The following is an 18,022-nucleotide window of genomic DNA, read 5'->3' on the forward strand; positions in this document are numbered from 1 at the left end:
ATGTAGTATTGCTTACAGTGATTATGTCTGTGTGTGATGCTGAGTGTGTAAAAGAGACACCGCCTGCTTAAAGACAGCCTGCAAACAATGGCAACACACAGTATGTGTTTGTGGATACATCCAGACTGTTTTAGTTACCCAACGATCAGGTGTGATCAAACACCACGACAGAAATACAAACAGCGGACGGGTAGTGAGAAGTAAAACCAGTGTGTCTAATGAACTGTCTGGTGACTGGTTACAAGGGAATATCAAGCAGATAACACGACAACGTCAATCACGACAATACATTATTATTATTCTACACAAATTGATACTTTGGTCAAAGAGGAAGTGACACATCATTCAAATATGTTTAATTATTATGTGTGTGATTTGAACATGGCATCGATTGATTAGATAGTTATGTTTATGATGACATAGTTATATTTTTAAATTAATTTTGTTGTCCTTCTTATGACAATATCTAGGAGGCTTGTTGCCTTTTCATAGTCATTTGTGCAATGTCGTAGCAGATATAGTGACGTTTTGCTGTGAGTAAAATTACCAACAAGAAACTACTCTTAAATATGTCGAAATGGAAGCAAGTCTTTAGAAGAAAGAATCTTGCCGTCCTTGATACGTAGCCATTTCCTTTGATCGGTATCCCATAATGAATTCACAATTAAAATAAATTATCTTTTATCATAATAACTATCGAATTTATGAATGGCACAACATCTTATGGAAATTGATTTAAGTTTACTTTTTATTTGATAACACTCGTATAGATTTTGAATAAGTGATAATAACCTTATTAAAAAGAATAAATACATCAAGTATGCCAGTGAACATCTGACATATTGATAAACTAAAAATTTCATAACTTAATTTGGTTCTCTCTCCTTTTTCACATAGTGACACTTTGAAATTGTAACTATCGAAGGAAACCAGCAGAAGGTTTATGCATGCATCCTTCTTTAAACATTAGTCGTAAGGATAGTACGATCCATATGACGTCTAAAGGGATGCCCCGTCGGTGGGAGTAAATTCGCTTAGAGAAATAATCACGGGTGTTTGAGTATTGTAACGCATGTGAGTCTCTCACGCTTGTCAAAATGTCGTTGGCGGGACTCAAGAAACAGTTTAACAAGGCCAATCAGGTATGGTGATAAAACAAATCATATGTATAGAGAAATGAACGAGTAACGGGAACGAGAAGGATCTGACAAGTCGTGTGTTTTGACAATCTGGCGGAGTCAAGTGGCTGTGTTTCGCCACCGCACCGTGTCACCCTTCACTGATTCTGAAGATTCGTGCTAGTTGGCTACCGTTATGTGTCATAGCTGTGTTCTTCGCAGTATTATACATCAAATCGCCACCCTCTATGGATAATTGTTTACTGTATAATTTTGACAGGTGGTTGACAACCTGTTCATACGCAATGTGAGGCTGAAAATGTTTTGAGACATTGGTATATATCGTGATTGAGAAAAAAACAGCCAGTTAAAAAACACGTTGACTATGACAAAACATTCCAAGTTCGTTGTTGTCTGTACATTATATTTGGTGTTTTTTACTGACAGTGAATAAGTCAGTGCAATAGTTCCTTATAAAGGGTATGATCTTCAAATCAAACAGATTATTTAGTCAGATAGGTGCTCTTGTCCAGTTTGAAATCTTAGTTTTATCCTTATGAATATGCTTCACACAGTATTACTCATTGAACTGTATTGAACAAAACTTTCTTGCCAAATATATCAATTGACAATGTCCTCATAATTTACTCTCACTTTGACCACTATGTCTCCTACCTATGACTTTTTTGCACAACATTTATAAGAATATTGTTTCCAAGTGAATGGTTCTGGCTGGTGATTCAACCTGCAGCATTATTTATCCAAAATGTTACTTTAAGATGGCCTCATTTGTTGCAGTATGTCAGTGAAAAGATTGGCGGAGCCAAAGGCACAGAACTCGATGACGAGTTTACGGAAATGGAAAGAGTAAGTATCATTTGGCCTGTTAATGACTTGCAGAGTTCATATGACAGTTATGAAAAGACTACAGTATTATGACTATGATTCACCAGCAATAGCAAATAAGTATTTGCAGGCTTCTCATTGATATATATATATAGGTCACTTTTCTCACAAACTAAGACAATTGTCCTCATTTTAAAGCTTCCCAAACGGGTTATAAAAAGTAACAGATCTTTAATCTCTTATAATGTTTCTTAAATGATCTCAAACTTAGCAGAACTCCAGATTACACTGTGGAGTCAACATTTCTGCTGTAGCAGCTATAATTAGCACAAATATTGACCTAATTACATTTATGGCATACTGAGCTATATGTCATGATTGACAGTATGTAGTGTGTTGATTGACAGGCTGGATTATACAGACTATGTTATCTTTGTAGATAGGTTAATAGATAAACCACAGTAGATAGGTACTGGAAGTTGTCACATTGTTATGATTATGGAAATATAATATGCTAATTGATATCAAGATCTAGGATACTGTTTCTCTTTATCAAATTGCCTATTTACATGAATTTGAATGTGTATTGTGATAGCCTTACACTTCCTTTGGAGTAATATGTGTTTAATGATCTACTCGCAGTTCTAGTGTAACTGATCAAATGTTTAGAATATTTTCTGTTTGTCAGCTATCTAAAAAAAACATTCCATAGCTGCTATTGGTCCTGTGTCCTTTCTGCATATGACCTTAGTACTGTATTTGTTGTCAGTTTGCTATTTACTTCACCTCATTACACAAAAACAGTGCTATCAATTGTTGAGGTAACTCACAATCATGAACTATTGACCTGTCATTGTAAACAAGTCTTGTCTCAAATACATTTTGTGTGGAGACAGATTGCAAGTGAATATATTATGTTTGGTGAAAGATGCATAACAATAGTCCAATTGCCCCAAATGATAATCTTTTGAATGGTTTGTATGTTCTGTACATATTGGGGCCTTGCAGTAAGTTGCTTGTGCCAATAACAGGATAAGGACATGTAGGACTCAGATAATTCTCAGGATGGATTTCAACACACTAGGTTGTGGAGTAGTCGTGACCTTGTATCGATGTGATGGTCAAAAGAGAGGATGACCTGACAGCAGGGTGACCTGTGTGACCATCAAGCCTTCAGGAAATGACAAGATTAAGATTAACTTATCTCCCACAATCTGTAATGAAGAAGGAAGTAGTGAGAGGGAGTTCAAATACACGTTGTCAGTACTTTTGTATGGGAATAATGGTTTTGACCTAAGTACCAAGACCAAAAATCAACAGATGTTTCACATAGATATTTAAGTCATATTGTGGAACCTGTGTTTATTTAAGCTTTTGGTTAAGGTGAACATCACTACCATCCAAGTAGTAAGACGTAGGTCCTCAGTTGTGTATTGGTGCACCTTGACAGTCAAATTGTTGAGTTGTTAAGCGGTGAAAGGTTCAAGATGTTTGTATGTTTGAGATAACAAGGTCTGGCTATGTGATGTCACTGCAGCCTTTAGGGTACTTGAGCCAGGGCTAGAATAACTAGGGGTTAATAGTGTAAGCGACAAGTAGGTTCAAGACAAAAAGATTTATGTTGTCACTCTGTAGCCTGTCCATCTTAGCAAGGGCTAGACAACCCAGGGTTAATAGTGCGAGCGACAAATTGGTTCAGGATGACAAGATATATGTCAAATCACTGCACCTGTTGGGTACTGGAACCAGGGCTAGCAAGACCAGGTGTTAAGAGTGTGATCAACAAATGGATTGAAGATGTCTGTATGTTCCAGATGTTTGTATATTCAAGATGACAAGATATATGTTAACACGCTGCAGTCAGTAGGGTACTTGAGCCAGGGCAAGACAAGCTAGGGGTTAATAATGTGATCAACAAATGGATTGAAGATGTCTGAACATTCAAGATGTCTATATGTTTAAGTTGACAAGATATATGTTAACACGCTGCAGTCAGTAGGGTATTTGAATCAGGGCTAGACAAGCTAGGGGTTAATAATGTGCTCAACAAATGGATTGAAGATGTCTGTATGTTTAAGTTGACAAGATTTATGTTAACGCGCTGCAGTCAGTAGGGTACTTGAATCAGGGCTAGACAAGCTAGGGGTTAATAATGTGATCAACAAATGGATTGAAGATGTCTGAACATTCAAGATGTCTATATGTTTAAGTTGACAAGATTTATGTTAACACGCTGCAGTCAGTAGGGTACTTGAATCAGGGCTAGACAAGCTAGGGGTTAATAATGTGATCAACAAATGGATTGAAGATGTCTGAACATTCAAGGTGTCTATATGTTTAAGTTGACAAGATTTATGTTAAAACGCTGCAGTCAGTAGGGTACCTGAGCCAGGGCAAGACAAGCTAGGGGTTAAAAATGTGATCAACAAATGGATTGAAGATGTCTGAACATTCAAGGTGTCTATATGTTTAAGTTGACAAGATTTATGTTAACACGCTGCAGTTAGTAGGGTACTTGAGCCAGGGCTGGACAAGCTAGGGGTTAATAATGTGATCAACAAATGGATTGAAGATGTCTGAACATTCAAGATGTCTATATGTTTAAGTTGACAAGATTTATGTTAACACGCTGCAGTTAGTAGGGTACTTGAGCCAGGGCTGGACAAGCTAGGGGTTAATAATGTGATCAACAAATGGATTGAAGATGTCTGTATGTTTAAGTTGACAAGATTTATGTTAACACGCTGTGGTCTGTGTCTGTTTGAAAGTTAGAAGAAAGAAGACCAAAAATAAGTACCATCTTGTATTATACATTTCTAAAAATACTTCTTGAGTTATGCCTCTATTATGTATATAGTGTTTTGTTCAATTAGATTGCATCACTGTCACACAACTTATTAACTGTTGCAATTAATAATCGCTGCTTGTATGTATATATGTACTCTTTCATGAAACCAAATGTCACAACACATTGATTCACCAGTATTAACTCTTCTTTTGAATATTTATTAATACTATTACCTGCTTATGGATGATATCCAAATATCATCAATAACTCTGTCCATTGAGAACTCTGTGGAAGTATATTTGAATTCGGCTGGTATCATATTCTGTTTCCTGCTAATAGTATAGTACGCTATTGTGATAAGTTGACAGTAACAGGCAGTATCATTTGAAATCATGAAAATACAGGCCTTTTGATGTGTAAATATGCGGAAAGTGCATGTAGAACATGTAACCTGAATGAACTTGTATGAAACAAATATTGTGTTTAAAACCAACCAGTTTATTTCAGTACGTGGCTGATCAAAGCTATTAATAAGTCATATGTATTCTGTAGATCTAACTTCACAAGGTCACTTTGATCTTGCAAGTAGTTCCTGGTCAGAATGGGCCACTTAGTACGACTGCACAGTGTTTGAAATTGACACTAGTCCTGTAGCCCTTTCCAAACTGCCCAATATCATAAGAACTAGTAGAAATTTGCCATTTTAAACGGTTTTGCTATGATTGTGTTATCATCAATTGGACTCAGGGACTAATGTTAGTTTCTACCGCTGTTGCACTGGCTGATTTATATACATCTTGCAACCATCTGACTTTCCATCCAAAAGGTGTCCAGCTCATCATCCAGATCAGTTCTTAGCCCATCTAAAATGAAGGATCACTATGCCCTCATGGAATATCTCCAAGCTGAAACAGTGACATTTGTTCAATTCAGAACAAAGTTAATATGATTCCGTTCTCTGTTCTGTGTTCTAAAAATGTCAGGTTGACCACGGATCCCAGACAGGTAGTTGTGTGTTGTGTGAGGAATCAAATAGTCTGTGTTGTCCTGAATAGTTACTGAATGTCATATGAAATGGCTATCTTGCATGTCTTAAGTGTATGCAAACTCAAGTCAAAAATAATTTATCAAGCAACCTTAAGTTTGTAAACCACAACAATTATTTCCTGTAGCATTGTGTCTCTGGTGACGATGATTCTTATGTAACCTGACCTAACAGGGCTGAAAAATGTATATAGGAGCAGTCAATTACACTCGTCATTGTGATTACACTCGTCATTGTAATATTTGAAAAACCAAAATATTTAATAATGAATGAAAGTAATAGGTCTTGTCAAATTATTATTGAAAATATTGTACAGTCTCTCTCTCTCTCAAATTATCATTCAATTTGCTCTGAACAATAAATTTCATGAACTGACTGGGTTTTTCTCAAAAGGCATTCATGTGTGGGTAATCAGGAAAACTTCTCGGTTCAATAAAATTCCTCTTGAAGCCTGTGTCGATGACTGTACACTGCTATTTATGGCTGAGAATGAGGTGCAGGTGTGCTGCCTGCATGAGTGGTTCTGATGGTGGGGTGAACTGGACAGAGGGTCACAGGTCACTTCACTTGAGTCGTGCTAATCAGGGCTATTTGTGGGGTTTGAGTTCATCAATAGGACTTTTTATTGCAATGATTACCTATGGTTTTGTTCGAATATCAAGTCAACATGTTTTGATTTTACTCCCTTCAGTCACCCTTGTAACATTTCTTCATGGCAGGGAAAGCTCGTCATTTTAATATATAAATGTCACTCAATTCAGTATTCATGAGTTACCTGGTTACCTGTATCTGGGGACAGCATTGTGTGCATGCATATCAATTTGATAAACTTGTAATATGTGGCATAATGACAAACTCAGCCACATTCCTTCTGTGTTGCAACGGGGCTAAGTTGTTGTCTACCTGCTGACCTGATTTCCTAAACACATATAGTTGTAAGCTGAGCAGCATATATATTCATCATTAAACTAATCAGAATTGATGCAAGATCTCACCTCATTTTCATAATGTTTGGGTACAGTTACTCATAGTCAATTGTGTCAAATCAGGGCGATGCAGTGATTATTCGAAAGGTTTCTAGGGTAGATCAAGGTATTGATCACTGTGTTAACTGAGAAATGTCAGCTTTTACAGTGAAGAAAAGTAGAAGTGAGTTATAATTCATAACCAAAATCAGGAAGTAAGATCATTTCCACAAGAAAGTTTCCACAAATGTCAGTTAGATCTTTTTGTGTCTTTATTTGTTAAACAATTGTGACCCCAAGGTTTATTGTGTTCTCCTCTTTGTAAGGGTAGGGAATCAAGAGCCCTTGGACACCATGCCCTTGGATGCCATGTCCTTGGATGCCATGTCCTTGGTGCCATGCCCTTGGACGACATGTCCTTGGTTCCATGCCCTTGGTACCATGCCCTTGGATGCCATGCCCTTGGTACCATACCCTTGGACACCATGTCCTTGGATACCCTGCCCTTTGACGCCATGTCTTTGGATGCCATACCCTTGGACCCCATGCCCTTGGATACCATGCCCTTTGACGCCATGTCTTTGGATGCCATGTCGTTTGTACCATGCCCCTGGTGCAATGGGATTCTAAGAAGTCTGATGAATCTCCTGTCCTGCTTAAGTTTGAGACTGATGTTTATTTGCAGTATTTGAGGTGCAATGGTGGATTCTGTTGATGTCATTGATTTGTTACATCATTGGCAGGAAAATCTAATTATGTCCTTACTAAGTTCTGCAGTAGGTGCATGTCTATGAATTTGAGTGCTTTCGTACGGTAAAGGCAAGTATTGTTGTTAGATTTTTCACATTGATCAGAATGGTATGCAGTTTTTAACTAGAAGCTCACCACTACTTAAGGCAAGCTATTTCTGGTGTCATCAGGGCTTCCATGTTAAAGAAAATAACAATATTAGGTCTGTAACAATAATATATGCAGCACTGATTTTGTAACAAATGTTATATTTGGAATTACACTTTCTTTATCATGTTTATAGTGAAATACAATTCTAGTTCATTTTTATGTTGAGTTCCATTTGGGATTCAAAACCACACTCTCAGAGTGAGGCACCTAATTGCCAGCACACAAAGTCATGGTGGCTAAGTGAGTTAGATCGGTGACTTTGTGTGCTGGCGATTAGGTGATAAGTAGAATTTGTACTTTAGTAAGAAAGTGTAATGTCATATAAAATATTTGCTACGTTTGACCACTTTCTGAAAGACATGTATTAATTCAGTGACATTACCGGAGACAAATGGCATCTGGGCATTTTCCTGATATCTTCAATTTTCACTCGCATGCACGCACGCAAGCACACACACACGCACACACACAGAGTCTCTGTCTGAACAGTGTGGCATTCCACACACAATACATGAAAACTCCAACTCCAACATCCAATGAGGCTGCAGAGACTTGCAACACAAGCTAATTGTAATGGGTATTCAGTGCTGACAATGACAACGTGGTATTACTTGGTTTGGAGACCACAAGGGAAAACAGTCATGTCTTGGATGTAAGCGTTTTTTGTTCACACTGTCAAGCTCAAATAAAGTAATAATACGAATATAACTATATCAGTATATGTAGTTTTGGTATTTGATTGGGAAGCATCTTCCTTTATGTTCAGCGATAGTGTATTAAATGTATGGATGCCCTAAATCTGTGTTTTGGTATTACTTTCATGCTAAATCCTGGCACTGTTGGACAATGACAAAATGCCACTTATGTGATGCTCCAACACCCACAAAGATTTCATTGTGCCTAATATGAGCTGTTGCTTTCAAGTCAGTGAACATTATGCATGTGGAACCATCAATGGTCTAGGATGCAGCATTTTGCCACTGTGGTTAAGTATTGACTTGAATCCGTCCAACAAAGCTGTGTATTTAGGGATACATATTATGATCCTATTTGTGACAGCCAGAATCTGATTGCTCGTCTCCAGGCAGTATTGATCAAGTATTCGATCATAATGCGCTAACCACTGATTTTGTAGTATGCTGACACAGCAAACTCTAGCTTTTAGTGTGATAAAAATGTGTGTCCTCTTTAAAATAGGTTGAAGGTGAAGCATTTCACACCATCTTGTGTTAGCTGACAACTTCAGTTTCAACTTGCATGTTGATCTGAGTTTACAGATAGATTTACAGACTGACAGAAGACACATCCTCAAAGCTCAACAATTAAGGAAGTTAAAGGGGGTCTGTGCTCCACTGTCTGGTGCCAAGTCGAGGGCTAGATGTTGTAGTTAGTGGCATGTTTGAAAGTGAGACATTCTGTCAGTTTTACTGAAGATCCAAAAGCTCAACAATTAAGGAAGTTAAAGGAGGTCTGTGCTCCATAGTCTGGTGTCAAGTCTAGGTCAAGATGTTGTAGTTAGTGGCATGTTTGAAAGTGAGACATTGTCTCTATGTACTTGAATTCAATTAAGAATTATCAACAGTGGATAGACATCATAAAAGTAATTAACAGATATCAAAATCTGTGTTGATTGGAATCAAACTTGCTTGGAATTCCAAGTTGCCTGAGTCTCCCTTTAATGGCAGTAGGCAGGATAAATTATCCTAAAACATTTATTCACCCGAATAATGTGAATAGTGATGACATTCTCCCCAAAGCCTGAAATTCTACTAAACCTCAAGATACCTATGATATTAACTTGGCCCATCTGACTCTGGCTCTCTGGCGAGTGCAAATTTCTGTCCCTGCAGTTGACTAGTACCAGTAGAAATATATAAATTTCGGAAGATGTCCTTCACATTCATTAAAAGGCGAAGCCTCTTTTCCCAGTTGTACAAAGAAATTGTAGCCTTATGGTGCAAGTTTGTGAAGTTTGGGAGTTATGACGTAGTGGTATGATCGCTGTTTACCATATGGGCCCTTGTCAGTGACAAGCTAAGATATGCCCCATAGACCTGCTCTCTATATATTCTACTATTCGCTATAAGCATTTTAATTTATGTAGAGAAGCACAAACTATGGCACACAATGGCAATGAAATATTAATAAAACAATTTTGTTGTTTGATATTGATTACCACTATGCCCATGGCATTTCCTGAGTTGGTTTTAATAGCCCAACAGGTTTTAATATAGATAGCTTATATCAGTAGTGTTCAGAGCACAGCATGACATTGTCATGTCTATTTCAGTTACTATGTTTTCAAGTAGTATCACATACTGCAATAGGGTTTGTGATTTCCGATTCTAAAAAGTTGTGTGTATTGAATATATCCTATATGTACGTGTAGCACATTTGTCAACATAGTCCTCTTGTTGGTGTGTTTACATCAACAATGATGAGTGTGACTGCGACATGTTACAATGCATGCTCCATCCCATTCAGAGTAATGCATAATCCCAGAAAATACATGATTTTGATAGAAACAAATAACTCCATGTCAATAGAAAAGAACCCCAATGAGACGGGAGATTCAGAACCTGAGGAAAATATAGACATCTCTTGATTTAGGATATATTAGCATTTGACAATAATTGGGTTGTTTCAGGATAATTTGAAAGAGGAAATCTGAAACAAATTGAGGAATGAGATCGTGATGTGTCTGTTCAAACTTAACTTTTTCGAGTGCCACAGTCAAAATGTGAATGTGGCATTGTCTTGAACTGTTTGTTCTAAGAAAAGTGGTTGTATCTGTTTCATTGGCTACTTTTTGAAAACTGACCCAAATACTAATTTCAGGACCTGAGCCCTCTTTAATGTCACGAGCAGGCTAAGAAGGGCCCCACCAGTTTTAGCAGCTTAAAAGAAAACTGGAGTAGCATATATGGAGTAGAATAGTTAGAATAGGCCAGCAGCAACCTATACTGGTCATAAAGGCAACCAGATGGATGGGATGGTCGGTTGTTTGCGTGTTATCGTACCCCTACAGCATGGATAGTTCCTCACTCAATTATTTCCAGGCCACCATCATCTAGCTGGAATATTGCTGTGTGCAGTGTTAAACAACAAACAAACAAAATGTTTCTGAAACCCTGATTGTGACATGACTATGTCAAATGTATGATATAACAAATGGTATATCGGGGGTAACACTTTCTTAGTAAAGTACAGATTCTAGTACTTTTTAGGGTTGAGTCCCCATCCAAAAATGTACTAGAATCTGTACTTCACTAAGAAAGTGTAATATAACAGATATAACATTTGTTTCCTTTGGCCACTTTCTAAATGGCATTGTGTTCCTAGCTATTGTGTGCTGGCGATTAGGTGCATCAGCCTAGCAGTGTGGGTTCAAATCCTGGATGAGATTCAACCCCAAAAAGTATGAGAATGTGGACTTTACTAAGACAGTGTTATCCCATATATCGGTGTATCATTTGTTTCATTTGACCACTTTCTAATTGCATTGTGTGTTCAGCATGTTCAAATGGATGACATGTGATCGGTGTCCATCTCCAGGCTGCAGAAGACTGAGTAGGTATGTACAGGGCAATAATGGACCTTGTGTTGTGGGAGGTGGTGAGGTGCCCAGAAGTGTTCAACCCTGCTTGAATGCCAAGTGTTGCCAGTGTAGACCAGCAGACCCATGGGAATGACTTGCCTATCTCTCCCTAAACGTAACATGACAGCTCACTCATCCAGCTAACTAACCTGGTAGATTACCACAAACTTACTGCAGACTAGCTATTATTGTTTTGGCATCAGTTCAAGTTAATAGCTGAAGAAAAGTGATAAAGTGATGTGTTTAGGACTCAAAATGGATTGTCCAATGAAGCATACTGTTGTACATGTGTTGTATGCAATGCTGCTAGGCTAAAATGTGGTACTCTAAGTTCTAATATGTACTTCTTGTTGTAGTTGATACTCTAGTTTCTAGTACTAGTACCTTTCTTCAGTTGTGTATGGGACAGTGAGGTAGCCTAGTGGTTAAAGTGTGTGCTTGTTATGCTGAAGGCCTGGGTTCAATTCCTCCACATGGGTACAACAATGTGTGAATACAATTTCTGGTGTCCCCTACAATGATATTGCTGGGATGTTGCTAAAACCATATGCAACACTCATTTGTGAATGGCCGACATATGTCAGCTGCAGAATGCTGTTGGAAGTCCATAGCTTATCTTCCCACTTCTAACTAACTGCCCATGGCACCCTGCTGTTGTTTCAGGCTTTGCTCCCACTATAACCATATCAATCCTAATAATTTCCTAATGTATTTGTCATATTACTTCCCACGCTCCAACAGGCATCCCCTGACAGCTCCTTTTCTAGCTCTCAATACAAAGCTCCAGTATTTACACGACAACCCATAATTGCCTTGTAACTACTATAAGAAATGCTTTAGTTTCATTGACATCTGAATTAAGTCTGTTATCCATCTCTTGATCTCTGACAAGTTTAACTTGTGAATCCTTTGTGAAGTTTCTGAGCACCCAGAAGGCTTATTGCGGCGACTACGGTAATACATTATTTTGTTGAAAAACTTGCACAGATTGCCGGCAGGAGATGCTGGATAATGTATGGTGGCAATAAAACTTTCCTCCCTGTCCTGAGGATGTATTTTCAGAAAAATAAGAAATTGCAGGTAATATTCAATTGATCCTATTTGCAAGCTCAATATGAATTCCGTAGTCACACAGACCCTGAAACAACTATATTCAGTTCAGTCCATGCAAATCTATAATGTATATGGCAAGTTAGATTACTTCAGTTTCTGAAAATAAAGCAAGTCTCTTGTCTCCTTTTTGCTATATTATATTAATATGATTTAACGACGGGTTTTTTTTCTGTAAAATATGTTCATTTCAGAGACCAGATGCTAGTTTATGAAATTCATATCTATCATGAAGGCCTCCTTGGAGACGTCATGCCAGACACCCTGTAAGATCTCAGAACAATAACGCAGAATAATTAAGTTCATGGTGGGGAATAATAAAATACAGCAGTGTCAGGAAGAACTAAGCCTTTTCTGTCCAGAAGATGAAACAGGGATCAGTATGTCTCTCTTTCTTTACTTGACAGCCGGCTCAGGTAGATCAACCAAGAGCTGTATGAACAGTCGTCACTGACATTCACTTTGACTTGCTTTCAAACAGTTCCGGTTAGCTAAATGCAGCACTGATCTCTGACACTGCTCTTGTGACTGAAATATTCCATATATTGTGTGCTCGCAATATATTTCATAGTACTCAAAACAAGTTAAAGAACACCCACAATTGGAAGTATGTGTTAATGTGCAATACGCACCAGTCGTCACAGAGTAACTCGTCATGTGAAAAAATGGGGTGTTCTTTAACTGCTCTTGAGTAGCATATTTTGTACTTGAACTGTGGTGAGCATACTACATTGATCTTTGTTCATGTTATGTACATTTGATTTGTAGTACACGAACCCTATATACATGATTGGATATGATGTTTCAAGTTCATTCAGGTGTAGAAGGTCCACTTTATTTTGATGTATTTGATCTCTTTTTCCTCATAATATTTTACCTGACTCAGCCTTGAGGACAAGTGTTGTTACAAACACTATAGATTATCACTTATCAACAGATAGGGTTGTCATCAGGTCATCAGACAAGCATTCTGTCGTACCTTTTAAGGATGTAAGCATTAGCTTCTGTTTGGCCAAATTTGACAGGCTGGCACAGGAATTGATTTACATTAAGACAATTTTCCTACCTAAATTTTACCTTTATCCTTGTTCTGATTCAGATGACGTTTCTTTTACGTTTAGAAATACTTTAGTCAAACTATAGTTTTTAATATGCCAGGATTTCAAAGTCATGTCCTAATTTTTAGGTCAATTGGTGAAAGATGAAACAGTTGTTGTTCTGGAGAGTAAGAGGTATGACTTGGTCCTTGAGTGGGGCAGCATGGCCCCGGGGGAGCTGCCCACTCACATTAGACCAGGGTCTGTATATGCAGTCCTACAGTGAGCTATTGATATCATAGCTACACTTATTCTAATGAGATTGTGGGAGATGGGCCAGTGATGAAGACCAGCCAACCCCAGATGAGCACCTTTGAAGTGGTTCTTATTGACAGTGGGACTGCTTGGGAGAATAGCTCTACACAAGTAATCTGTTTTAATCATAGCTTTAGAGGCCATGCGGAGCATTTTGCTGTGATATTTTCTGTGGTAATCAATTATTGATCTTCAAATCAATTTGAATTTTCTTTAATTTTGTGACAAATTATCCTTGTTGAACTGATGTGTGAATCAGTGTTTAGGCAGAAGCTGTCTAGGTTGGAGGATGTTTTGAGGGTGGGGAAGTGTTGGAGAAATGAACTGCTGTCATCTGAACTACACCAAGTGGTTTAGGTAACCTGAGAATATTTGTGCCATCTTAGCACTGTAGGCTGTACATATCATATTGGATGCTTGTGGAGAGAGATTATCCCTTGGGGGTGGTGATGAGGGGTTCCCTTGTGGAGATTACTCATCTCTGGGTGGTGGTGGTTGTGTACCCTTGTGGAGAGAGCTCATCCCTGGGGTAGTTGTGTACCCTTGTGGAGAGAGCTCATCCCTTTGGGGTGGGGGTAAGGGGTACCCTTGTGGAGATTACTCATCTCTGGGGGGTAGTTGTGTACCCTTGTGGAGTGAGCTCATCTCTTTGGGGTAGGGGTAAGGGGTACCCTTGTGGAGATTACTAATCTCTGGGGGGTAGTTGTGTATCCTTGTGGAGAGAGCTCATCCCTTGGGGGTGGTGGTGAGGGGTACCCTTATGGAGATTACTCATCTCTGGGTGGTGGTGGTTGTGTACCCTTGTGGAGATTACTCATCCCTTGGGGGTGGTGGTGAGGGGTACCCTTATGGAGATTACTCATCTCTGGGGGGTGGTGGTTGTGTACTCTTGTGGAGAGAGCTCATCCCTGGGGTAGTTGTGTACCCTTGTGGAGAGAACTCATCCCTTGGGTGGGTGGTGAGGGGGTACCCTTGTGGAGATTACTCATCTCTGGGGAGTAGTTGTGTACCCTTGTGGAGAGAGCTCATCTCTTTGGTGGTAGGGTGTACCCTTGTGGAGATTACTCATCTCTGGGGTTGGGTTGGGTGGTTGTGTCCCCTTGTGGAGAGAGCTTATCTCTTGGCAGGGCTCAATTTAGCTATATAAAACATGCACCAGTGCAACCTATTATTGAAAAATGCAACCTAACCTACATGCGCTAAGTGACTAACCCAAGTCTGTCCACACAACAGCGATTGATCTTTAAACACACTCAGTACCTCTATGCTTTATTTACCATACCATATGTTATTCATGACACTTGACATAGTCATCAGAGATCTGGAATTGTACTTGTTTAGACTAGTTTATGCATCTATGTGATATCTGAGATAAATTTATGGGACCAGGGTGCAACCAGCTAATGTCTGGTGCAACTAGCTTGGGAGTGGTAGTGTTCCCTTGTGGAATGAGGTCATCTCTTTGGGCCAGGGGCAGGGGAATGTGGTCGGGTAACCTAGTGGTTAAAGCATTCGCTCATCACGCCGAAGACCCAGGTTTGATTCCCGACGTGTACAATGTGTGGGGTTAGCCCAGTGGTCAAATTAAGGCCTTGGTTTGATTCCCACATAGATACAATGTCATCAATCCCATGTAATGGCTGAAATATTGCGGAAACTCATTCGCTTCAGCTTCTTGTTCCTTTGGTCAGAATTGACCCTAATTGATATTTCCATTCACAGTGATCTTGATTAAAGTTTATGACATGTAAGTGTTATGTCCCTCCGCGACTGTACAGCCTCAAGACAGCCTGCCCATTCCCCATGTTTACACTATATAGTACATGCATTACACACAGTTGATACACTAGAGCAAACCTCGTGTTTCTCATGGATTTGATAAAGATGTATATTAGTTCCATTATTACTTACAAGATCGCTAAGTTCCATTTTTTTGTTTCTGTATGTTACATGTAGGACTACACTGGTATCCTGGAATACGCTTTATAAATGATACGTATTGGAATATTTATTCTGTATTTCTTATAAGCTTCTTTCGTATTTTATTGTTTAACCTAAATTCTACGTAGAAATTCATTCACAAATGTTTCCCTTCAAAATTAGTTGACAAAACGGTGGTAGTGTGGAGGTGTTGTTATCTTGCGTGATACTGTTTACTTTAGTATGTTGAAAATAGGACTCACATGTGCAACCAGTCTCAGTCACTGCCACTAAGTTCCCGTTATGTCGCAATACGTTCCACAATACAGACACCTGTATCGCAATACACTGCAGTACAATATTATGCTGATTCATGTGACGGTTGTATTTAACATACATGACAACCTTGTTCTGTCATATTATATCAATATTTTATATTTGGGAGCCTAAAGGGAAATATGTGGTACATTGTCAGAGACAGGATAAGATGTACATGTAGAGTATGCTGATATGAAATGATGGTACCAAGGTGGAAAACAACCCCATTCTTATGATACAGTATTTACTGCTGTCCGTGTCTGTAATACCAGATTGCTAATACATGTCATTACCCATGAAGATCCATGGTAGAATAGGTCTTCAGCAACCCATGATTGGAGTAAAAGGTGACTATGCTTGTCGTAAGAGGCGACTAACAGGGTCAGGAGGTCAGGCTCACTGACTTGGTTGATGCATGTCATCGTATCCCAATTATGTAGATCGATGCTGATGATGTCAATCACTGGATTGTCTGGTCCAGACTTGATTGTTTACAGACCGCCATCATATAGCTGAAATATTGCTGAGTGCAGTGTTAAACAACAAACAAACAATGATACACATCGTAGGCTTGGGAACAATACTCATGCCAGTGAATATGAAAGGAGAATAGTATGTTGTATGTATTACATCGAGAAATATTGTTTCTGTATTTGTGAACATGATGAAAAGAACACCTGCATGTTATGTTCTAGGGCACCATTACCTTCGTCCAATATTGGATTGCCCAGACCCTACCTGGTATTTCAAAATTGATTAGATGCTTTTTGCAAGTCAGTGTATGTTCATTGTAGGCAATATGATACCCATTATCAAGTTGCTGTTGATAATTTACAGAAAAAGAATACTCTGTTCTCTAAGATAATTCAAGGTGAACGCTAAATAAGTTACGGTTATTTTAATTTTCCTGGTTATTTCCTGGTCATAATGCATCAGTCTTGTTTGCAAAAGATTATGTCATTTGAAAAGGTTTAATACAGATGGTTTTGGGTATGGTCATCTGCATATTAGCAAATAAACTACAGTCAAACAATGTTGTGTCGAGGTTGAACAGAGCTATGAAAATACTTTGATTAATCAAAGGTGGACAAGAGTTACATATAAACTAAGCATGCATTGGTATATTTTGTCTAAAGTGTAGGAAGTTATGGAAACTGGCAACACTTTACGTTGCACCTTTTTCACTTGCCTTTACCAGATTGATGGAATATTTATAAGCACCTAATTTCAATGTGCTATATTGATTTAGCCCTTAATTGGTGCCAAACATGCAGGGAGAACATGCATGAATCACAAATATGCCTGTCCGTATCCTAATTCTCTGTAACAGTGTAAGACTTCAATGGTTTTATAACTCTGTATCATCTGTTTGCTGGTTTAAACAAAAAGATTTCTTCTTAATCGCAATTACAAACAGGACGAGTTGACTTGGTTGATGCATGTCATCGTACCCCAATTGTGTAGATCGATGCTTATGATGTCAATCACTGGATTGTCTGGTCCAGACTCTACTCTTTACAGACCGCCATCATATAGCTGGAATATTGCCGAGTGTGGCGTTAAAAAACAAACAAACAAAACAAACAAACCTTGCTGATTGTGTGTCATCATATGGGTGAGTGAGTGAGTAAGTGAGTGAGTTTGGTTTTACACCGCTTTCAGCAATATTCCAGCAATATCCTGCCATGACGAGCGAACACTTTAACCACTTGGCTACCTGACTACCCCTCATCTTATGACATATGCTTGGCTTTTGATCATGCAACCAACCATTGGTTTGCCTCTCCCAGACTCATTTATGTACAGGACACTCTGGTACAGCCACAATATTACTGACGGGGCATAAAACAATATTCACTCACTAATTCTTTTCTCTCTATTGCAGAAGATCGACATTATGGGAAAGTTGGTGGATGACCTTATCATCAAAACCCAGGAATACCTCCAGCCAAACCCAGGTGTGTGTGTGAGGCTAGCAGCTGTCTTTGAAAAAAACACAGCTCCAATAATCATGAAATGATTGGGGCTTGTTTTGTTGAGTTCTATCCTTTCTAAGAAATGT

At 38.7% G+C, this 18,022-nt stretch overlaps 1 protein-coding gene across 6 annotated transcripts in view; it reads left to right on the plus strand.

Annotated features, from left to right (window-relative positions):
• The first annotated feature begins 991 nt into the window (after positions 1 to 991).
• LOC124147109 (endophilin-A3-like) overlaps positions 992 to 18,022 on the plus strand; it is a 54,001-nt gene continuing 36,970 nt past the window's right edge. For all 6 annotated transcript variants that reach the window (XM_046517735.2, XM_046517737.2, XM_046517734.2 and 3 more), the window contains exons 1-3: positions 992 to 1,142; positions 1,917 to 1,985; positions 17,846 to 17,918. In XM_046517735.2, coding sequence (XP_046373691.1) covers positions 1,098 to 1,142; positions 1,917 to 1,985; positions 17,846 to 17,918 — 187 coding nt within the window. In that variant the 5' untranslated portion in view covers positions 992 to 1,097. The remainder of the gene's footprint in view (positions 1,143 to 1,916; positions 1,986 to 17,845; positions 17,919 to 18,022) is intronic.

The sequence above is a fragment of the Haliotis rufescens genome, unplaced genomic scaffold (genome assembly GCF_023055435.1).
Source record: "Haliotis rufescens isolate VD_foot unplaced genomic scaffold, xgHalRufe1.0.p SCAF_1, whole genome shotgun sequence".
Lineage (NCBI taxonomy): Eukaryota > Metazoa > Mollusca > Gastropoda > Lepetellida > Haliotidae > Haliotis > Haliotis rufescens.